The 23817-nt window shown below is 48.5% G+C and overlaps 1 protein-coding gene across 7 annotated transcripts in view; it reads left to right on the top strand.

Moving 5' to 3' along the window:
• Window positions 1–23817, top strand: part of LOC102455908 (rap1 GTPase-activating protein 1) — a 78164-nt gene that overhangs the window by 15950 nt on the left and 38397 nt on the right. For all 7 annotated transcript variants that reach the window (XM_075903319.1, XM_075903341.1, XM_075903337.1 and 4 more), the window contains exons 3-6: window positions 21–56; window positions 15568–15615; window positions 22321–22359; window positions 22451–22642. In XM_075903319.1, coding sequence (XP_075759434.1) covers window positions 39–56; window positions 15568–15615; window positions 22321–22359; window positions 22451–22642 — 297 coding nt within the window. In that variant the 5' untranslated portion in view covers window positions 21–38. The remainder of the gene's footprint in view (window positions 1–20; window positions 57–15567; window positions 15616–22320; window positions 22360–22450; window positions 22643–23817) is intronic.

The following is a 23817-nucleotide window of genomic DNA, read 5'->3' as shown; positions in this document are numbered from 1 at the left end:
TTCTCCTTTTCTCTTCACAGACTGTGGACTTGTTTGAAATGATTGAAAAAATGCAGGTAAGGAACAGTTATTCCATCACACTGTAATTTCTGGTAACTGATAACTGTCTTCTACTATTCCAGTTCTGTCCCTGCCCCTCCACAGCAGCTTCATTCGTGTCCTTCAGTTTTGATCTGCATATGCTGTGCTCTCCCAGTTTTGAGCTCCTGGCTCCCTCTTGCCTTCCTGGTAGGATGGCTTCAGTGCCACCTCCCTCAGAAACTCACACAGAGTGTGGGGGTGCACCCAAAATTAATTTAAATGCAAAGATGTGCCCATTAGAGAATTTAAGGGTGCAGAGTTCAGCACTCAAATGTCAGAAAATGCCAATGTTAATGTGAAACCTTAACTCTGCTCTTTACATATTTTTAAGGGTGATCATTGTACTTCATTAAGAGAGACCATCCGGGGGGCTGTGTTCCCAAGGATGTCCCTTGGGAAAATGTGTCACACGATGATGATGAATAGCAATGACTGCTTAGTTGGTGCAGCATTAGCATAGATTTAGCTATGGCCACATAGTTTCCTGATGAGTAACTAATTAACTACTGTGGACCAGAACTTAAACTGGTGTAACTTGGCATAGTTCTGTTGACTTCACTGTGTCACAGAATATATAATTTAATGGCAGGAGTGTGTCATAATGATTTCTAGTTGTTATCTAACTTTATGTAAAAATGTAATTCATGTGTGTTTCACATGTGGACTGTGCTCACAGTACCTTCAGTTTTGTACTGCGCAGATGCCATTTGCTTTGAGACAGTATTATTTAAAATATTGTTAAACTCCTTCTGAAAGGCCAAATAGTTCCCGGCCCACATAGTCATGCTCCCAGAGTCCAGCCCGCTGCACAGTTATATAAGACCTGCCTGGGTCAAAATACTGGTAGCACAAGGAGAGCAGGAGTTGTACTTACAGTACACTCTCTGCAAGAGTGAGGAGGGGAGGTGAAAGGGTGACTCTGCCTCCATATGTTATTTAATTTGTGTTACTTTGGTGCCTAGGACCCCTTAATGTACTGGATGCTGTACATTCACAGAGCAGAAAGACAGACTCTGCCCCAAAGTGCTTACTATCTGAGGGTACATCTATACTGCATGGCTATTTTGGAATACCTAAGGTATCCCGAAATAGCTGCCCCGCGTCTACACAAGACACACGTTATTTTGAAATATTTTTTGAAATAATGGGTGCACTATTTCACCATCCCAGTAAACCTTTGGCGCTGTACCCAGAAACACAGTTTAATAAATAACAGTCTGCTGCAACAGAAGAGGGAATTGTGGGGAAAAATTGTGCTGTATCTACATGCCACGCCATACTCAGGGCTGTAACTAAAGGTACATGCTAGCCCTTAGTGAGAAGTTGTGTGTGGTATTTATATCTAAACATCTGAACTGTAAGGGGCAGGTTTTGCCACCTTTGTGCATGATGAGTAGCAGTTTACTCTGTGAGCAGTGTTATTGGGATTGTTCAGAGAGTACAGAATGACTCTGTGTGAGTGAAGGTGGCAAAATCTGACCTTCAGCTACCAGCTCTTTTCTAAATGGAAAAGTACAAGTTTAAATTGGAAACAATTTTTTCAATCAACTGATGTAATATTTGTGGTGTTTCCAGGTGCAAAGTATTGAGCTGTATTAAGTAATAATAGTGTGTTATGCAGCTCTATTGATAGCAGCCTGGATCTGGAAAGGGACATAGGTATGTAATGCTCCGAGCTTGCCTGGGAACAGTGCAGCTGCACTATGAGAGCACTAAGGGCATGTCTTCACTGTGGGTTGGATTGATGGGCAGTGATCCACCCAGCAGAATGTCCATTTATCCAGTACTCCACCAGAATGAGAAGAGTAAGTGAAGTCAATGGGAAAGCATCAAGTTCAGCTTATTGTGGTGAAGACCCCAATAAGTAGAGGTTGGACCTCCCTGGTCTGGCACCCTTGGGACCTGAGTGGTCCTGAAGGTGGGAGTTTGCCGGACCAAGAGAAGTTAAGCCTCAGGCTCTCCTAGGACTCCCCTCGTGGCCACTGGACTGGCCAGTGCACTGCCGCGGCTGCTGGCAGGGTTCCACTCCCAGCTGTTGCCCGGCACAGCCAATGGGGCTTCTTGCCCCCGGCTGGTGGTGACTCTGCACTTGGCTGGCGGGGCTCCTTGCCTCTGGCTGCTAGCTGCGTTCCCTGCCCCCAGGCCACTGGCTCTTCAGGCTGCTTGCTGGCTGAACTCCCAACCGCTGGCAACCTCTGTGACTGAGGCTATCTGGTTCAGCATCTGGGGTCCAGCAGGACCATGTATGTTGTTGTCGAACCAGAGTCCTAGACCACAGAGATTCAACCTGTACATCGACTTCAGCTACGTTATTTGTGTAGCTGAAGTTACGTAACTTAGAGCGATCGCCCGTGGTATTGTAGACAAGGCTTTAGTGAAGACACTACCTATGCTGACAGTAGTAGCTTTCCCCATTGGCACAGGTACTCTACTGCTTCAAGAGGCAGTAGCTATGTCAACGAGGGAAGCCCTCCAATCAAGATAGTTCACACTGGAAGTTGAGTTGGTATAAATAGGATCCACAAAGGTGTGGAAAATCCCCATCCCTGAGCAATGCAGTTATACTCACATAAATTTGTAGCATAGCCCAGAGCTAAAGGTTGTAGCACCTAACTTTTAGGCACCGAGAAAATCATAGGAACATTGTGATTCACAAAGTCTCGGTCTACACAGCACACCTTACCTCTGCAGCCATATCCTTTGGAGGTGCACTGTGTGGCCATTCTTTGTAGCCAGGAGAGCGCTCTCCCAGCAACAAAATAAAACAACCCCAAACACAGGCTGGAAGCTTTGTTAACAGGAGAGTGGCTTTTTGTCACTTCTCCTCATTCAGAGATGTGTTTTTTCACACCCATGAGAGACAAAATTTTCATGACTAAAGTGCCAGTGTAGACATAGTGGATATGTCTACACTGCAGTTTACGTTGGCATACATTGTCGTTCAGGGGAGTGAATAAGATGTGCCCTTGAGTGACATAAATTGCACTGGCATAAGTGCTATAGAAAGCTTCTCTCTCACATGGAGGTGCTCATGGAGGTGCTTTTATTATTTATTATGTCAACAAGAGAGAATTCCTATCAATATATGCCTGTCAGCATTGAGCATCTCCACTAGGCACACTGCAGGGGTGCTGTTTTGTTGACAAACCCGTAGGCACCTGCACAATGTGTGCAGAGAGACAGGCACCTCAGAATATGATTCACAAATGCCAGCGCACTAGGTGGGGAACTGCCTAGGTTAGCTAATGTGAGATACCAATGAAAAGGGTGTCCCCTAAGTCCCATCCTTTTCATGGGAATAGGGTTCCCAGCCAAAAAAGGACCCTGGTGGCTCTGGTCACCAATACCGATGGACAGGACATTAAAAGCTTGGTTGGTGTGCTGGCAGGCTCCCTACCTGGCTCAGTTGTAAGGTGTAGGGCTAGTCAGGGGGCTCTGTGCATTGCCACTCTCCTGTGTGCAGGCTGTTCTGTGGCCACTTGTTGGGAGGTCCCCCCCCCCCCCCAAGGAAAAGTACCACCCAAAGCCTACACCCCAGCCTGGAGTTCCCCACAAAGGCCTCCCAGAGCACACCCCTTCTACCCCTTGCACTGTTACACCAGCCTGAAGCCCCCCTCCTGCACTCAGAATTTCTCATTTCTGGACCCATTCTGGAACCCATGCCCCCAGCCCAGAGCACATATCTCTTCCAAACCCCTTCCCACATGCCAAACTGCTCAGGTCCACCTCCCAGCCTGGAGCCCAGTCCTGCACCTCAACCCCCTCAACCTTAGCCCCATCACAGAGTCCATGCCCCAGCCCAGAGCCCCCTCCCAAATCCTGAGCCCTTATTTCTGCTCCCACCCCTGCTGCATCCCAATCCACTGCCCCAGCCTGGAAAAATGAGTGAGTGAGGCTAGGGGAGAGTGAGTGGCGGGGGTGGGATGGGGTGGAGTGCGCAAGGGCAGCACCTTGGAAAACAATTAGAACAGGGGGAGGCAAAAGGGTTTTGTATGTTTGTTAACCCTAACTGCTGCCTTGATGTAGGAGCCTAGTTCTGTTAGCAGTTCACAATTGGGCCTGCCTCAAACTGGAGGAAGGTGGGGGGGCCAAAATGTCTGGCTGTGGCTTCTCATAACTTTTATCCCAGTGATTATAGGTGAACAGATTCAATTCTCCCTTCAGCCACAGGGGGGAGAGAAGATTTGAAATGGCACAGTACACTTTGCAGTGGATTTTCTCATAGCTATGGAAGGACATGCTGTACGTGAGTGCAGGTCTTACGTAACTCTGTGCTGGAAGGAAGTACAGAGCTGTTTTCCTAGCTCAAATGCATATTGTAAAGTGTGCAATTTCCCTTCCACCTGCCTTTTAAACTCTGTAGGAGGAGAGTGCCCTAGCATGTTAATGATTGCCTGGGGTGCAGCCCTTCTTATGAAGATGATGTCATCCACTGTAGTTAGACTCATGTGCCAGAGATTGTGTATAACAACACAGAGCTCTCATGAGAATTTGCAGCTTATATAAGCCTCTTGATTTTGCAGCTATATTAGATTCTTTGTTGCCTATAATCAAGGCTACTGCGCATTTGTGTGTAGATAAATTAGCACTATAGTTAACAGTTTCACCCCTGAATTGCACTAAGAAAGGATGTACTGCTGGTTAGAGCTAGTAACATTTAAAAAAAAACCCTTTTTAAAAAAAAATACAGATTGAACCTCTCTAATCTGACACTCTGGTCCGGCAACATCCGTGGTCTGGAGTGGTAATGCTGCTAGACAATATTGACCACCCATAGTTCAGCAACTCTGGTTCAGCACTGATCAGGTCCTGAGGGAGCCGGACTAGGGAGATTCAACTTTTAGATAACTTACCTTTTTAAAATTAAAACATCTAACAAAATTGATTTAATGTTTTGTCAAAGTTTTCCCTATTATATTTTTCATTTTTTTCTCCTTCCTTTTCTCCTTTCCTTCTTCCCCAGTTAGTTTTTGAAAATTGAGGTTTGGATTTTCAAACGGACTGAAGGGATTCAGGGAGCACAAGTGAGTGCTGTTGAAAATCCCATGCACAGTGATTAAAAATAATTAACAAGCAGAAGGCAAAACATCAGAAGAAAAACTTTTAACAAATGGAAAATGGGTTCATTTCAGACCCTTCAAAACAAAAATAATTTCAGCAATATAATTTTTTAAAAATATTTCAAGCAGCTCTACTGGTGGTTGAAAAGGAAATGTATGTCTATGACTGACTTACTACAATATACACAGTAGAGAGAAGGAAACTATGGGTAATAAGTGTAAAGACCAAAGTTTTTCTAGAGATAAATGGGTGCAGCTCTATTGAAATCAATGGAGCCAAGTTCATTTACATCAGCAGAGATATTTATAAAGATAAATAGGACTGTTATGGCATTTAAATTAGTACAATTAAATAGGAATTAAAATATTGTAAACTATACCAAAATAGTGTAGTATATTATACATAAAAAATATCATGTGAGTATTTAACCAAAGGGAAGGCTAGAGGTGTATATCTGACCTCAACTTGGGCATATCCTGATCGAGTGCTTATGCAATCTTAATGTAATTTCAGTGTAATTCACTGGGTGGACATTACCCGGCCACATCCCATTACGTGTGCTCAGTTAACAGCTGAAATGGTGTCATTGTTTTAATTGAAAATTCCTGAAAATGAAGCTTAGCTTCATTTTAAGTTTCAAACACCATCACTAGCAGGAAAGGTCCTGCCAGAAAACCCTGCCATGAACGATACCTGTGAGACTTCACACTCACTGAAGACACTGAACAGGTGGGATTTGTAGCCAATTCCATAGCTAATGCACAGGTAGGATAAACTTCAGCTAATGGTCTTTGAGCTGTGCTGGCTCTTTGAGGCTAAGAGTAAAAACTAAGTAAATCTGATTTCTGTCTCCCCTCCAAAAGCTTGTGTAACTCTGCCTTCCCTTCTTAACTGCCTTTATCTCCGATGGTGCCACCTTTACCTCATGTGCTCTGCCAATGATGCCAATATCAGCATCGCATTTGTCTCTTACAACCAACTCCATGTTTTCTTCCACACTGTCCCTGGAGATTATCCTAAATGCCACAATCTTCTCCGTGGTCAAGTCCTTCCTAAAGTCCTCCTGTTACGTCTCGAAGAAATTTGCCAGCTGCAAAGTTGTGCCATTCATCACCTTTGGCACTTTGGTACATGCTTTCCATTTTTCTGTTTGCCTTTTTAGATTGTGGGAGATTAGAGCCAGAGTCCATGATTTTCTTTAGGCTCGTACAGCAGCAGAACTTTGGGGATGCTACAAGAAACTATGTATATTTCTATCTGACACTTGGTCTGTAGCTGGCATTCAGTAGCAGGCAAGCTGGTTGAAACTATAATAAAGAACAAAATTATCAGACACATAAATGAACATAATTTGTTGGGGAAAAGTCAACATGGTTTTTGTGAGGAAAAATCATGTATCACCCATCATCTACAGGTTGGACCTTCAGCACCCTTGGGACCTGACCAGTCCCGGATGAGGAATTTTGCCAGACCAGGGGAGATCATATCTTCCCCCCAGCTCTGGACTGACCACAGGCCCCGCTGCCCTGCTGGTCCATGCCCCTCACCTTGCCTGCCATGCCGGGCAGCCCAACTCCCAGCGTGCCAGGCTCTCGGGTGTATTGAGTAGCTTAGCTACAGGGAGCCAGGCTCCCAGTCCCACTGGTAACTTGCTGCCAGCAGCCCACAGCCCTGACAGCCTGAAGGGCTCCTAGTCATCAGCCCTCTACCAAGACTTTCTGGTCCTGGAATAGCCATAGTCCTGTTGGACCACAGATGTTGCTGGACCAGAGTGTCCCAGTTTACAGAGGTTCAACCTGTAGAATTCTTTGAGGAAGTCAACAAGCATCTAGACAAGAGGGATCCAATGAATATAGTGTACTTAGATTTCCAGAAAGCCTTTGACAAGATCCCTCATCAAAGGCTCTTAAGTAAAGTAAGCTCTCATGGAATAAGAGTGAAGCCCTCCTCACGGATTAGTAGTTGGAGAGTGGGGGGGGGAGGAAGGAGGGAGAGGGGGAACGGTAGGAATAAATGGTCAGTTTTCAGAATGGAGAGAGGTAACTAGTAGTGTTTCCCAGGGGTATGTACTGGGATCAATCCTATTTAACCTATTCATAAATGCTCTGTAGAAAGGGGTAATCAATGAGGTGGTAAAATTTGCAGATGATACAAAATTGGTCAAGATAGTTAAGTACCAGGCAAATTGAAGAGCTTCAAAATAATTTCATAAAATTGTGTGACTGGGCAACAAAATGGCATACCGGAAAACATAATCCCAATTATACATATAAAATGATAGGCTCTGAATTAGCTATTACAACTCCATAGAGAGACCTTGGAGTCATTGTGGATGGTTCTCTGAAAAAATCACCTTAATGTGTAGTGGCAGTCAAAAAAACCAACAGAATGTTGGGAATCCTTAAGAAAGGGATAAGGATTAAGGGAGAAATTATCTTATTGTGTCTTTAGAAATCCTTGGTCTATCCACTTTTTAATGACTATTTATGCAGGTATGGTTGCCTCATCTCAAAAGAGATATATTGGAATTGGAAAAAGTTCATACAAGGTCAACATAAATTAGCCACATGGGAACAGCTGCCATATAAGGCGAGATTAATAAAATTGGAGCTTTTCAGCCTGGAAAAGAGACAGCTAAGGGGAGCTATGATAGAGGTCTGCAAAATCATGACTCGTGTATAAAAAGTAATAAGGAAAAGTCAGTTGCTCCTTCACATATCACAAACACTAGAGGTCACCACATAAAATTAATAAGTAGCAGGTATAAGACAAGCAAAAGGAAGTATTTCTTTACACGATGCACTGTTACCCTGTGGAACTCCTTGCCAGATGATGATATGAGGGCCAAAACTTTATCAGAGTTTAGAGAAGAGCTGTTATATAAACTAATGGAAAATAGGTCCATCAATGTCTATTAGCCAGGATGGCCAGGAATGATATGTGTAGCCTCTGTTTTCCAGAAGCTGGGAATAGGTGACAGGAGATGGATCACTTAATGATTGCCTGTTCTGTTCATTCCTTCTGGGGCACCTGGCATTAGATGGACCTGTGGTCTCTCAACCCATTATGGCCATTCTTATGTGCTTATAACATGGGCTGGAGAAATATCGTTCATTATTATTGCTGTTACTGATGTCTCACTAGTGCTACCATGTGGCCATTCAGTGCTACATCAGACTTCCTTTTTTCTCTCTACTTTCTGTGTTCTATTTTGTCTCATTCCTGAGAATTGTGATAGAGATGCGGAAGTGGGTCTGGCCCACGAAAGCTTATCACCTAATAAACCATCTTGTTAGTCTTTAAAGTGCTACATAGTCCTGTCTTTTGTTCCTGAAAATTGTGTGAGCTTGGTTTTACCTTCTACATCTTCCTTTGTACAGGCAGTAAGGGAAAGCAGGGGTAGATGGAGATCCAACTGTGAGAGCTTACTTTATTCTTTTTGAGCCTGATTTAAATGTGAAGTCTACCCCTAATGTTGGGACTGTCTACTTCTGGGTCCTGGTGCATATGTATGATAGTTAACTAAAAGTTGTGTCCGTTAGCTTTAAGGACATGAATTCATTCTCATGGCCTGTATGGGAGCAGGATGAATTGTCCATTTCATGAGGAAAAGATGGTTCTTGTCCCAGTGGAAAAGATGGGGAGGTTCTCTGGCCTGTCATGTGCAGAAGCTCACTAGAGGATCTCAATGATCCTTTCCGGCCTTAAAGTCTATGAAAATTGCTAAACAAACTGGTCATCTGAAGAAGTGGGCTGTGCCCACGAAAGCTCATGATACCATCTACATGTTTTGTTAGTCTATAAAGTGCTACCAGACTATTTGTTGTTTTTTAAGTTTAAACAAATTGTGTCTGCTTCTCAACTGAGAAAATCAGCATTTCAGCGCTCACTCTTCGCTGCTCTAAATTGACCATGAGTAAGAAAAGCAAATATGGCAGGCAACCAGCTTGGCTTAGCAGGGAAATCCTTGGTGAGCTTGAACACAAAAAGGAAGGCTACAAGAAGTGGAAACTTGGACAGATGATCAGGGAGGAGTATAAATATATTGCCTGAACATACAGGGGTATAATAAGGAAGGTCAAAGCACAATTGGAATTGCAGCTAGCAAGAGATGTGAAAGGTAACAAGAAAGGTTTCTACAGGCACGTTAGAAATAAGAAGGTGGTCAGGGAAGGTATGGGACCCTTACTGGATAATGGAGGTAACCTAGTGACAGATGATGTAGGAAAAGTTGAAATGCTCAATGCTTTTTTTTACCTCGGTCTTCACCAACAAGGTCAGCTCCCAGATTCTGCTAGGCAACACATGGGAAGGAGGTGGGCAGCCCTCAGTGGAGAAAGAACAGATTAAGAAATATTAAGAAAAGTTGAACATACACAAATCCAGTGATCAATGACTCAGTGTTTGGTTGGTGGTCGGTATAATATATAATGCATCCAAGGGTGCTGAGGGAGTTGGCTGGTACTATTACAGAGCCCTTGGCTATTATCTTTGAAAACTCGTGGCAATCAGGGGAGGTCCTGGACAATTGGAAAAAGGCAAATGTAGTGCCCATCTTTAAAAAAGGGAAGAAGGACAATTCAGGGAACCACAGACTGGTCAGCCTCACCTCAATCCCCAGAAAAATCATGGAGGGGATCCTCAAGGAATCAATTTTGAAGCACTTGGAAGAGAAGAAAGTGATCAGGAATAGTCAACATGGATTCACCAAAGGAAAGTCATGCCTGACCAACCTGATTGCCTTCTATGACAAAGTAACTGGCTCTGTGGAGATGGGGAAGTGGGTGGATGTGATATACCTGGACTTTAGCAAAGCTATTGTTATGGTCTCCCACAGTATTCTTGCCAGCAAATAAAGGAAGTATGGATGAGATAAGTGGACTGTGAGGTGGTTAGAAGGCTGGATGGATTGTCGGGCTCATTGCATAGTGATCAGTAGCTCAGTGTCTGGTTGGTGGTCGGTGTCAAATGGAGTACCCAGGGGCTGGTTTTGTTCAACAGCTTTCTTAATGACCTGGATGAGAGGATGGATTGTACCCTCAGCAAGTTTGCGAATGACACTAAGCTAGGGGAAGAGGTAGATATGTTGGAGGGTAGGATTAGGGTGCAGAGTGAGCTAGACAAATTGGAGGATTGAGCCAAAAGAAATCTGATGAGATTCAACAAGGACAAGTGCAGAGTCCTGCCCTTGAGACAGAAGAGTCCCAAGCTCTGTTACAGGCTGGGGAACAACTGGCTAAGCAGCTGTTCAACAGAAAAAGACTTGGGGAGTACAGTGGATGAGAAGTTGGATACGAGTCAATAGTGAGCCCTTGTAGCCAAGAAGGCAAATGGAATATTAGGGTGCATTAGGAGGAGCATTGCCAGCAGATTCAAAGAAGTGATTATTCCCCTTTATTTGGTACTTGTGAGGCCACATCTGGAATATTGTGTCCAATTCTGCACCCCCCATTACAGAAAGGATGTGGGCGCATTGGAGAGGGTCCAGTGGAGGGCAACCAAAATGATTAGGGGGCTGGAGCACATGACCTATGAGGAGAGGCTGAGGGATTTGGGCTTATGTAGTCTGCAGAAGACAAGAGTGAGGGGGGATTTGATAGCAGCCTTTAACTACCTGAAGGGAGGTTCCAAAGAGGATGGGATAGAGGCTGTTTTCAATGGTGACAGATGGCAGAACAAGGAGCAATGGTCTCAAGTTACAGTGGGGGGGAAATCTAGGTTGGATATTAGGAAAAACTATTTCACCAGGAGGGTGCAGAAGCACTGGGATGGGTTACCTAGGAAGATGGTGAAATCTCCTTCCTTAGAGATTTTTAATTCCCAACTTGACAAAGCCCTGGCTGGGTTGATTTAGTTAGGATTGGTCCTGCTTTGGATAGGGTGTTGTACTTGATGACCTCCTGAAGTCTCTTCCAACCCTAGGACTCTAGAGTTGAGTTCTGTGTCCTGACCAAAGTTAGAAAGGAGAGCAGCAAAATACAAACCCTGAACTTCAGAAAAGCAGACTTTGACTCCATCAGAGACAGGCTCCATTGGAAGGCTAATATGAAGGGAAAAGATCTCCAGGAGAGCTGGCTGTATTTTAAAGAAGCCTTATTGAAGCAGCAAAAACAAACCGTCACAATGTGCTAGAGAATTGCAAATATGGCAAGTGATCAGTGTCAAATCTTTGTGTGAGCTTAAACACAAAAAGAAAGCTTACGAGAAGTGGAAACTTGGACAGATGACGGAGGAGGAGTAAAAAAACCATTGCTTGAGCATGCAGGGATGTAATCAGGAAGGCCAAAGTACAACTGAAGTTTCAGCTAACAAGGGATGTGAAGGAGAAAAAGGTTTTACAGATACTAGCCAATTAGCCCATCCTAAGATGGGATTTTTAGGTCTCTCCTCCACGTCAGTCTTCTCTCCTGAGCTTCTGGTCTCTTGCTCTGTCTCTCTCTCTTTCTCTCTCCTCCTCCTACTGCCTCCTCCTCCTCCGTCTCTCTCCTCCTCCTCCTGCCTTCCCCTCTCTCTCTCAGCTCTCCTCCACCTTCTGCCTCTCTCTCTGTCTCTCTCTTTCTCTTCTCCTCCTCCTGCCTCTCACTCTGTCTCTGCTCTGTCTCTCTCTTTCTCTTCTCCCCCTCCTGCCTCTCACTCTCTCTCCGCTCTCCTCTGTTTCCGTTGGGAATGCACGCTCATCCAGGCGCCACCCCCTGGGTGTGTACGTCACTGCCCCACCACTCTTCGCCTCCCGCCGTGGCGCTCGGCAAGGGGGGGTGGGGTGGTGACGTTCACGGCCAGGGGACGGGGCCTGGAGCCGCTGTCACACCGCACGTCACTGCTCCGCCCCTCTTTGCCTCCCACCGTGGTGCTCGGCTGAGTTCTGCGCCGCTCAGCTGGGCCACCGCGGGGGAGCAAGCGGCTGTTTGGGCTTCCCTGCGGAGGCCCGGCTTAGTGGTGCAGAACTCAGCCGAGTGCCATGGCAGGAGGCGAAGTGGGGCGGGGCGGTGACGTATAGAGTTGCCAGGTGTCTGGTTTTCTACCGGACAGTCTGGTTTTTGGGCTCTCTGTCCAGTAAAAAAAATCAGAAAATACCAGACAGGTGTAATGTTCGGTGTTTTCTGGTTCTCTGGCTGGGTGCCAGACAGAAGCCTGGCAGGGGCAGGGGGTTGCGATTGGCACTGGGAGCTTCTAGTTGCCTCTGGGAAGCAGGGGAAGCTCTGTCCCTGTTCCTGAGTGCTATTCCAGCGCATGCTGGAGCCTCAGCTGGACTTCCTTTGCTGGGACCATGCGTGGGGCGAGCAGCACCCTGGGATCTGCACGTGCCTGGGTGAGTCCAGCTCCCTGCCGGCCGATTCCCTTTCCCCACCCCGTGCCAGCTGGTTCCTCCTCCTGATCTCCCACGGCCAGCCTCGCTGCCCCCGACTGCCACCCCCGACCAGCTTTGCTTCCTGCCGGCCGCCCCTCTCCCATTCTCCCCTGGCCAGCTACGCTGCCTCTGACTCCCTTCCCAGCTCTGCTTCCCGCCCGCCCCTTCCTCCCAGCCATCCCAACTCCTATCCTGGCCGGTCCCTCTCCCTTCCCGCCCCGATCAAGTGTGTCCGGGTTTTTTTTACCCTACCTGGTAACCCTAGTGACATACACGGCCAGGGGGCAGGGCCATGTACGTCACTGCCCTGCCCCCCTTCCCTTCCCGCCGTGGCACTCGGCTGAGTTCTGCACTGCTCACCTGGGCCGCCACGGGGGAGCTCAAATGGCTGCTTGCTCCGCTTGCTCCCCCATAGCGGCCCAGCTGAGTAGCGCAGAACTCAGTCGAGCGCCATGGCGGGAGGTGAAGGGGGGTGGGGCGGCGATGTACATGGCCAGGTCCCACCCCTTGACCGTGTACGTCACCGCTCCCCTTTCCCTCCAGGATAAGCTGGATATGAATCAACCATGTATCCTCCTTGCCAAGAAGGCTGCACTAGTAGGAGCATTGCCAGCAGATTGAAGGAAGTGATTATTCCCTTTCGTTTGGCAATGATCAGGGCCCATTTGGAATAATGCATCCAGTTTTGAGCTCCACTACAGAAAGAGGGCAATGAAAATGATTAGGGGGCTGGGGCACATTACCTATGAAGTGATGCTGAAGGAACTGTGCTTATTTGGTCTTCCGGAGAGAAGAATGAGGGGGGATTTGATAGGAGTCTTCAAGTACCAGAATGGGGGTTCCAAAGAGGATGCAGCCAGACTATTCTCAGTGATGACAGATGACAGGACAGGAAGCAGTAGTCTCAGGTTGTGGTGGAGGAGATCTAAGTTGGATATTGGGAAAAACTGTTTCACTGGATAGTAGTGAAGCACTAGAATGGGTTAGTTGGAGGGTGGTATAATCTCAATCCCTAGAGGCTCTTAAGGACTGGCTTGGTAAGGCCCTGGCTCAAATGGTTTAGGGTTGGTCTGAGCGGGGGTGGGTTGGACTAAATGACCTCTTCAGGTCTATTCCAGCTCTAATCTTGTTTGATTTTACGAACTTGGAAGCAGTCCTTGTGTCAGAGAGATGCCAGCTTGGCAAAGTCTTGTGGAGAAACAGGAAAGGAATGAATATTTTGAACTCCATTCTTTGACTTTGTTGCTCCCATTTCTGATTTTTGTCTGGAATGGGGGGCAGTGGAGATGGAAGGATTGGAGAGCTAGAGGTGAGAGAAGTTGGATGGGAGTGTACATCTCTGATCTCTGACCAGAAGTGCTAGATTGGAATGAAAGTTTGGAGTTGTGTTAGTTTTAACCCAAAATATCAGACATTTTGGCAGGCAAGTATCAACTTTTTCTCTTTTATATCAAAAAGCACTTTTTGCGGAAAAGCGTCCGTGCCAATCTAGACGCGCTTTTCTGCAAAAAAAGCCTCGATCGCCATTTTTGCAATCGGGGCTTTTTTGCGGAAAACAGATCTCAGCTGTCTACACTGGCCCTTTTGCGCAAAAGCTTTGCGCAAAAGGGACTTTTGCCTGAATGGGAGCAGAATAGTATTTCCGCAAGAAGCACTGATTTCTTACAGTAGGAAGTCAGTGCTTTTGCGGAAATTCAAGCAGCCAGTGTAGACAGCTGGCAAGTTTTTCCAGAAAAGCGGCCGATTTTCCGGAAAAACTGGCCAGTCTAGACACAGCACTACTGTCTTCCCAGTGATTCTCCAGTAAAACATGCCTCATTGGGTCACGTCTGAGAATTCAGGATAAACAGCTGAGAAATAAGGCAGATCCACCTCAAACTGGTGGTTATTCTTCCATAAGATTTATCAAGCCAGTATGAAAGGTAAACTTCTGTGTCACCACACTGGTTAAAAAGAAGTCAGAAATGCAGTCTCCTTTGGTATTTCAGTCCTTGTTTCACCACCTTAATGGTCAGTGTCTATTAAAAACCAGTTTAATCAAAGAAAGAGTTATTCTAATCCCAAGAAAGCAGCCACATAGCTAAGTCAATATATGACTTGGATCTTACCCAATAATTATGCTATTACCAGTCCTTGAGTATCTGATATCAAAAGGTTTATTTATAAGAGAAAAGACAGAGGAAAGAGTTAAAATGCTCACAGGAATCAAATGCATGCACCCATTGCAAAATTCTTGGATCAGGTTTGAAGTAGTGATGGAAAACACTGCTGACTTGTAGTCTCTGGAAAGTCCTCAGTCCATTTGTTGTAATGCTTCTATTAAGTCCATAGTCCAGAGGTCAGAGCAGGAGAGAAGGACAATAGAGGGTCTTTTATACTTTCTCCCATGTGGAGGGCAAAGCTCTCAGTCTTAATTTGCAGAAAAGTACAAGGCCATTTGAGCAAATAACGTATTCTGGCATGCTTTGATAGCAGGATCCATTATTCATTTTTTGGTGTTCTTTGATGGGCCATCAAGTTGAATGGTCGTTTCTCAATGTGCTAGCCAGACTAGATATAAACTTAGCTGGTACTCCAGGAATATTTGAAATACTGTTACATATTGATGGCTCATGTTCATAGCTTCAAATACAAGAATGCTACACACACGCCAACAGGATAAGCCTATTCAGCAAATCATAACTTTTCCATTGATCCTTTACATGACATACTTTGTATAAGATGTGTTGCAATGGTATAACAATGGTAGCGACATGGTCTATTTTACTCAAATAACATCACACCTCCCCCATTGTATCTCCTAAAGCAGTGGATTAGAGGGGAGCCAGGGTCAGCCTGAGCCATTTGTGTGCCTTGGGCTCCGGGAACGTGGCCCCGCCCCTGGGCGTGGTGCCCCGGGCAGTAGCCTGGTCAGCCCGTACCTTGGGCCAGCTCTGAGGGGAGCCTATGAAGGATCTCCTTAAATTCATTACACAACCTGGGATGAATTTGAGGAGATCCTTGGCATGTGAAGCAGAGGGGAGAGGAAACAGATCTGCTGCTGCATGAGGTTTTACTGTCTTTGTGTCTATTTTCAGGGGAGTCGTCTGGATGAGCAAAGATGTTCCCTCCCAGCTCCACTCAAGGTCAGTGAGGTCCTTGGTGCTTTATATATTTTTGAGAATGACATATAAAGTGTTTGTCCTAGCAGCTTGCCCTGCACTCTGGCTTCCTCAGCCTCCTTGAGGGGAGGAGTCTAGTATTTGTAGCTCAAGCCTTCATATTTTTATAAAGGTTCTGGGGATGTTTCACAAGAGAGTAAAGCAATATGATGGAAATATACTAAACATCCTCTCAAAATCCCTGATTTTAAGAGGAATAAGGGATCTTATGGAAAAGGCTTTATTTTCTGAAAGATCCCTGCTGCTTTTTTCCGGCAAAGCCCCGAGACGGAAAAAAGCGGCAGCCATGTTCATGCAAATGCCGCGGGGAAAATTTAAATCCCCGCGGCATTTGCAATTCCGAAGTGTCTCATTAGCATCCCTTTTCCGGAAAAGGGTGCCAGTGTAGACACAGCCTTTCACTGCTGTGGTGCATTCGTCACTCTCACTGTCAGAAAATGGAGCCTCGCTGCTCTGGGTCCTTCTCTTATGGTGTTGGAGGACAGATGGTGCCTAGCATGGTGGGAATGGGCTCTGGCAGTCACCTACTTCCACTGTTCTGTGGCCCAGAGCCTCCTTAGTGTTAGTGCTCTTATGTGGTAATAATGCTTTTCAGACAGCATGAGCAGGGCTGCCCTATCTGGGAGCTGAGTCACCTCTTTTAATCAGGGTTGCAGGCTCTCCAAATGGTGGGTGAAAAATCCTTCCCCTCCTCACAGATCATCCCTGGAGCCTCAGCTACACCCTGGATTGTAGCTTTGACCAGCTCCAGGCCAGTTTAAGTGACAGGAGAGAGATCACTTAGCTCTATCCTATTTGCATCAACATTCTCCACTGCCCCCAGGTTCCATCCCCTTTATGCAGTAACAAGACACCATTCCAACAAGTCTTCTCAGCCAGGGACTAAGGTTGTTTGGCCACATGTGGCTTAATTTTCCTCAGTCTGGCTCACAACTTGATTATTCTGGTTTTGTCTGACTGCCTTACATGGCTGGGGCGAGGGGGTGTGGGATCTGGACCCTGGAGTTTATTTGCAGAAGTTTTGTGTGTAACAATGCTGTTCTGTGAAATGTACCTTAACCTAGATATCTTAGGCCAAGTCTACACTAGGAAATTATTTTGAAATTATTAAAATCCTAAATTAACTCCTAATTTAACAAAATCAAAATAGCATATCCCCACTATGGGGAAGCTTCAAAATTAGTTAGAATTAGTCCAAAATAGCACATCCACATTGATTGGAGCCTGCCTTGGACATAGGGTCCCCGGAAGCACTCTGCAGAGGGCACCAGGAGGGCGGATACTTCCTGTGGCTGTTTGGTTAGGCAAGCTATGACGTATGCTTACAGGGGCTCCTCCTCTCTACAGCCGTGTCTCACATGCCGCTTCTCCGCTGCGCCCCCTTGTGGGACACAAAAGGGACGCAGTAGGCTCTGGTTGCCCTTGCGGATACCACGGCACTCACAGAATGGAGCCAGAGCTGCTGCAAAGCAGTGCCAGGCTCACAGGCTTCGTACTGCACCTCATGGCACAGTACTTCCAGACTGCCCGCATGTTGCTCCAGTAGGATGAGGAACCGCGGGATGAACCCCAGCATGGCCCACAGGCCTTTCTCACCCAGGTCCTGGTGCTCCTGTTGCTGCATGTGCCCCTTGTTCCCCTGGATGCCGCAGAACACTGGGAGACAATCTTGGACTGGTGGGATTGCATTGTCCTGCAGGGCTGGAACAATCAGCAGTGGCTGGAGAACTTCTGCATGTGCAAGGCCACTGTCCTGGAGTTCTGCGAGTGGTTTGCTCCTTCCCTCAGGCAACAGGACACCTGTATGATACCTGCCATCCCCATGCAGAAGCGTGTTGCCATTGTCCTGTGGAAGTTCGCCACGCTGGACAGCTACCACTCCGTCGGGAGCCAGTTTGACATGGTGAAATCCACATTTGGGGCTGAGGTCCTGCAAGTAGCAAAGGCCATCATCCACATGCTGCTATGGAGGGTCGTCATTCTGGGCAACGTGGACACCATGATGAACGACTTTGCTGCCATGGACTTGGCTTTCTCAACTGCGGGGAGAGGGGGATATGTGACATAGTGGGGATTGTGTTTGCCCTGTCTGCTTTGTTATGCTGGATGTGATTCATACTGTCCTGTCTTGCTCTGTTGTAACCCCATGTGTTTGTCTCAGTTTCCCTGGGCACTGCACTGTATGCTAGAGATGGGTATATTAGGTGTGGCTCTCACTGAAAGAATTCTGCCCCATCTTAGCATGTACACAACAATAGCTCAGGCTGTCTTGTAACCTGAGCCAAGGTGGGGGGAGCAACCAGGAGGCACCTTGCCCTGGAATCTGAACAATGCTACCTGCAGGGTGGGGACCAGTTGCTGGGTGTGTGAGTTCTCTTGGCCAGCTGAGAATGCAGGGAGGGGGCCCAGAGCACTGCTCCCCTCTCCCCAAGTGGGATTGTACTGGCTGCTCCTGGTTCCTGTGTTAACAAGTCTGCTAGGCTGTGTCCCTGTCAACGAATAAACCTTCTGTTCTACTTGATGGATGAGAGTCACATCTGGCTGTGGATGGGGGTGCAGGGCCTGGTGGCTCCCTACACTCCCTATACGACATGCTTGTCATCATGCCGGGTGAAGCAGCCTACCCCTTGCTCTTCTGGCTCATGAAGCCCTACATGGGCAGCCTGGACCCCACCAGGGAGCACTTCAATGCCAGGCTCAGCAGGTGCCGCATGCTTGTTGAATGTACGTTCGGCTGTTTCAAGGGGAGGTTCAAGAGTCTCCTCACCTGCTTGGACCTCAGCGAATGCAACATCCCCTTTATGGTGGTGGCCTGCCATGTGCTCCACAACCTTTGCGAAACCAGGGGGGAGACTTTTCTCCCAGGGTGGGTAGGGGGCTGAGGCTGAATGGCTGGCGAGGGAATTTGAGCAGCTGGACACCAGTGTCATATGGAGAGCACATTAAGGAGCTGTGCTCATTTTTTAATTGTATCCTTTGGTATATATGGTTGTGACTACTTTCTTCCACTATTTGATCTGAGGAAGTGGGTCTGGTCCACGAAAGCTCATCATCTAATAAACCATCTTGTTAGTCTTTAAAGTGCTACATTGTCCTGCATTTTGCTTCAACTACCCCAGACTAACACGGCTACATTTCTATCACTGTGCTCATTGGAGAGGGTTTGAGGGAGAGTTTCATGTAAAACCAGTTGTGAGACTCTCCCACGTGTCTGCATTCCCTGTGGGTGCCTTTCATCTCCCCTGCCCTCTCTTCCCTTCCTCCCTTGCAGACAAAATAATAAAACAATCTTTGTTGCAAAAACAAGACTCTTTACTGGGAGGACATAGAACAGGGGAGGGGAAAGAACCAGGTATGGGGGCTCAGAGATCGGGCTGAGAATGGCATCTGCCTCTGGGTGGTTGGGAGGCTTTGGCTGCCAGAGAGGTCCCAGCTCCCTGTGTTTTAGGGTCCTGGAGGCCCCTGGGGAGGCTGTGAGGGGAATCCATGGGGCAGGGGTGGGGAAGTGGCTGGTGGCCTACTCCATGCATGATGCCATGCACTCCATCACTGAGGTGAGGGAGGAGAACATGGCATTGTGCTGGTGCACCAGCAGGTCCCAGGCAGCCTTCCTCTTCTCCTCCTCAGCCCAGTGCTCCTTCCGGTTGGCACCCCACTCTTGGCACTCATCCTCAAGCCCTTGGATGAGGCACTGCAGGCAGGCCATCTGCTCCCTCATGAGTTCTTCCTGGGTGCATTTACACCTGCGGATCCCATGGAATTGGGTAGATGGTGTGGGAGGTGGGGGACGTACCAAGCTCTCAGCTGGCCCAGCTGTGAAGAAAGTTCATAGGGTATTCATCCCAGGAGACACTGTGTATGAAGCCTAGCCCTGATCTCTGAGCTGACACCAAAGGTCTTGGTTCAACTGATGGCAGTGTGCTTCGAGCAAGGCCATCTGTTGCCTATATAGTAGGCACTTTCCTGCAGGAGCACGGACATCCCATGGGAGCATTGCTACCCCCATGGCCCGGGGACTATCAGGCATGGGAAGGTGCCGCCAGGCCAGTAGCCTGCACAGGAGCGGCCTGAGGCCGGCTGCGGCAGCTGGTGCCCCAGGAAGGCGGCACAATTGGTGCCCCCACCTGTACAGCTGTCAATGGCCGTGACATAATCACGGCGTGCCCCGCTGCCCCGTGACGTCATCATCGGGCACCCGGGCCAGCGGCACTCTAGGCAACTGCCTAGTTCACCTAGGCTCACGCCCCTGAGCCTGCAGGTGGGAGGAGGGGATGGGGCAGCTCAGCTTCCTTCCATGTCCTGCACACCCTAGATCCTGTACTGGTGGTGTCCTGCAGAGAGAGAACTTCTATCCCTGGCCGCTGGAGGTGGGGAAGTGTTGGGAGAGGTATGTGTGTGAGCGGCAGATGCTGCTTGCCAGAGAGAGTGGTACTGGGATCCCCTCCTCTACCTCTCCTTGGCAGGTTTCCATGCCCGAACTCAGTCTCTTCCGCATTGTTGTGCTTGACTGGTAGCGAATGCTGACCGAGTGCAGGCATGACCCTATACTGTGTAGAGCACTTCTGTGTGGTTCCATGACCCTGGCCTCCTTAGTGGCAGCTTGTCATGGGAAGGTGTCCCACCATGGAGGCCCGAAGAAGTCAGGCCTGTCCAGGAACCTTGTGAGAAGGACCGAGTGGTTCCTGTGTGAGAGCATCATGGGGCTGAGTGCTCTGGAGTGGTGCTCCATGTGCATACACATGAGCAGACCATTGTGTGACCCCCAGGCTGAGTAGGCCAAGAGAGGCGTGCACAGCCCCTCTAGCCCACCCCTTGCCCCCTTGTGTAGATAGGAAAAGTTATAGAATTCACCTGAAGTGCCTTCCCCCAGGTTCCTCTGAAGCCTGGGAGACATCCTGGGAGCAGGGAAACCAGGTCCAGGGTGAGGAGCAGCTCCTGGCTAGGGTTACCAGGTAGCTTCAGAAAAAATACTGGACACACTTGGGGGGGGGGGAGGGGAAGGGACCAGCCGGGAGGGGAGCAGGGCTGGCTGGGAGGAACGGGGTGGGGACAGAAAGCAGGGCTGGTGGGGTGGAGGGCGGGGGCAGGGGCAGTGGGGCTGGCCAATGGAGATCAGGGGGGTGGCTGGCAGGAAGCAGGGCTGGGTGGGGGGGTTGGGGAAATGGGGCTGGCTGGGGGAGATCTGGAGGAGGAGAACCAGCTGGCAGGAAGCAGGGCTGGCCAGGAGGGGGGTCGGAGGGAGTGGGGGGGAGAGAATCGGCCAGCGGGGAACGGGACTGACCTGGGCGCATGCAGATCCTAGGGCACTGCCCGTCCCGTGCACAGTCCCGGCGAAGTACGAGGAGTCTGGCTACGGCTCCACAATGCGCTTGAACAGCGCTCAGGAGCACGGACAGGGCTTCTCCTCCCCAAGGCGTCACTCCTACGTCAGACGCAACCAGAGGCTCCCAGTGCCGATCACACCCCGCCTCCCAGCCCTCGCCAGGCTTCCGTCGGGCACCCAGCTGGAAAACCAGAAAATACTGGACATTGCACATGTCTGGTATTTTCTGATTTTCTTTTTACCAGACAGAGGGCCCAAAAACCGGACTGCCAGTTGAATAACGGACACTTGGCAACCCTACTCCCGGCTGGGAGGCATGGTTGCCTGTCTGGCCACTGCCACCACCACCTCCTCATTGTTGTCATCCTCTGTCATCCTGCCCTTCTGGAGGCTGATGCCGGGGGTGTCCTGGTCAGACTCGATGATGACAGTGGGAGACATGACCGGCCCCCACTCCCAGGGTGGCATCCAGCTGGTCGTAGTACTGGCAGCTGTGTGGTGCTGCCCTGGAGTGTCTTCTGCCCTGGAGTGGTACTGCCCTGACCTTGTGGTAGGCCTGCTGGAGCTCTTTGATTTTCACCCAGTACTAGTCGAGGGCCTGGCTGTGCCCTTTCTCAGTCAGGCTGGCAGCGATCTGGCTGTAGGCCTCTGCATTCCTCTTCCTGGTGTGGAGATCCTGGAGGTTGCTCTCTTTCCCCCAGACCTTGATGAGGTCCAGTATCTCCGCACCCATCCAGGCCGGAGCTCTTCTGCATCTCTGGGCAGCGGCAGCTGAGGGAGTAGCTGGAGTGCTGGCAGCCATGGGAGGCTCTGAGGGAGCATTGGGGTCCGTCATGCCTGCCTCGGTTGCTGCTGTCTTGCACAGAGCTTTCACAGCTCACCACGTGAGACAAACCCTTCTGCTGCTGCTGGGATTGTTAAGCTCGGCAGGAGGAGGAGAGCAGTGGAGATGCCAGGTGTGGCCAGAGTACTCAGACCTGTAGCTGCAAGAGGCCTCCAGAGGCCAATTATTTCAAAATAGCAGCACTGGAGCACCCATGCTAACACTATTCTGAAATAACTATTTCAAAATTAGCATTATTCCCTGAGGAAAGCAGGAGTACCGATTTCGAAATAAACAGCCTGTTATTTCGAAATAATGGGCATGGTAGTGTGGATGCTCCACTTATAAATTTGATCCAAGGGGTGTTATTTCAAAATAATGCCCTAGTATAGACCAGGGCTTAAAGAAGTCAGGGATGGATGGGCAGGTGTGTCAGTGCAGGACACAGAGCCTGGGTTACCAAATGAAAATTATTTTATAAAGGTTCCCTCCCCTCTCTTCTAATGGCTCCTTGTGATTTCAGAGAGAAGAGGAGTACATCCCATATCCCAGCATCCATGAGGTGAGTCACAGCTGGCTCTGCTGCTCTGCTCAGGCTCTTCTTCCACCTTCGTGAGGTTATTGGCCTCACAACGCAATGTCTCTTGGGACAGGTGTTACGGAAAGGGTGGCCATACCCCCTCATTATCCTACCCCAGTTTGGGGGCTACTGGATTGAAGGAAACTGTCACAGCCTCCCCAGCTCGACCTCAGCTCTGCCTGACCTGCCTTCCCCCTGCAGTGGTAAAGTGAAGCTAGAGTGTGACCCCACAGCCAAGCTGTACCGCAAGCACTTCTTGGGGAAGGTAAGAGGGAACCCCATAGCCTCCCATTCCATTCCATGGCTAACTTGTATGCCATGGGAATCCTGAGGAGTTTTGGAATGGCCCCACCTTCTCCCCCATCCACATTCCACTCTCCCCCCCATGCCAAAAATAGTGAAATAAGATATGTTCCTCTACACTCCTAGCAATGTGCTACTTAGAGTCACAGCTACATTAGGGTGCCCCCTTTGTGCCTTATCTCATGTCTCTGTGCTAGAGAAGAGAGAGGTCTCAGATCAGATAAATATAGAGGGTGTCTTCTGCTGAGACCTCTGGAGGTGGGCGGTGGAAGGGTAACAACTGTAATGAGTCATGGTGACCACCACATACAGACACTTAGCTGGACATGGGGATTGAACTCAGACCTTTCAGCACAAAATGCAAAAGGCCCTGCCAACTGAGCTAAAAGGATAAACTCAGGGGCTACGACTACGCTGGTGGCTTCTTGCGCACGAACTCTTTTGCAGAAGAGTTCTTCTGCAAAAAATCCTCCACAAGTGTGTGTCCACACTCCCATGTGCTTTTGTGCAAGAGCATTCATGGCAGTGAGGATGCTCTCTTGCGCAAGAAAGCTCTGATGGCCATTTTAACCAAAGGGGCTTCTTGCACAAGAAATTCGTGTTGCCTGTCTACACTGGCCTCTTGTGGAAGAGTTCTTGCACAAGAGGGCTTATTCCTCGTGGGGAGAGGAATAACTCTTCTGGAAGAAGCCCTTTGTTTTAGAACGCTGTACTGTAAATTTACTTGCGCAAGAATGCTCGTGCAGTGTAGACAGCAGGCAAGTTTTTGCTCAAGAACGGCTGTTCTTGCACAAGAAGTTGCCAGTGTAGACATAGCCAGGTAGCTCTTGAGTAAGGAACAGGCTGTTACAGAGAATGAGTGACTTGGGGCCAAGTACTCGATGATCTTACCATTATCAGCTGTGAAAGGTTTGGGAACACAAGGAAGCAGAGACCAGCTTCCAGGTGAGGTTCAAAGCATGGGCATTTATTAGCTATCTCACAGGCTCCACCTGAACTGGCTTCCTCTGGCTTGCTGAGTCCTCACCAGATGGATCTCACAATCATGCTGACCAACATGTAACCAGTTGCCAACAAAATCATGATCTGTTCTGAAGAACAAGTGCCTAAAGCAGAGTTGGTTTAGCTTATTTCAAC

Source organism: Pelodiscus sinensis, chromosome 1 (assembly GCF_052426305.1).
Source record: "Pelodiscus sinensis isolate ZL-2025 chromosome 1, ASM5242630v1, whole genome shotgun sequence".
Classification (NCBI taxonomy): domain Eukaryota; kingdom Metazoa; phylum Chordata; order Testudines; family Trionychidae; genus Pelodiscus; species Pelodiscus sinensis.
The sequence above is the reverse complement of the archived record's forward strand: the minus strand, read 5'-3'. Positions and strand labels throughout refer to the sequence as shown.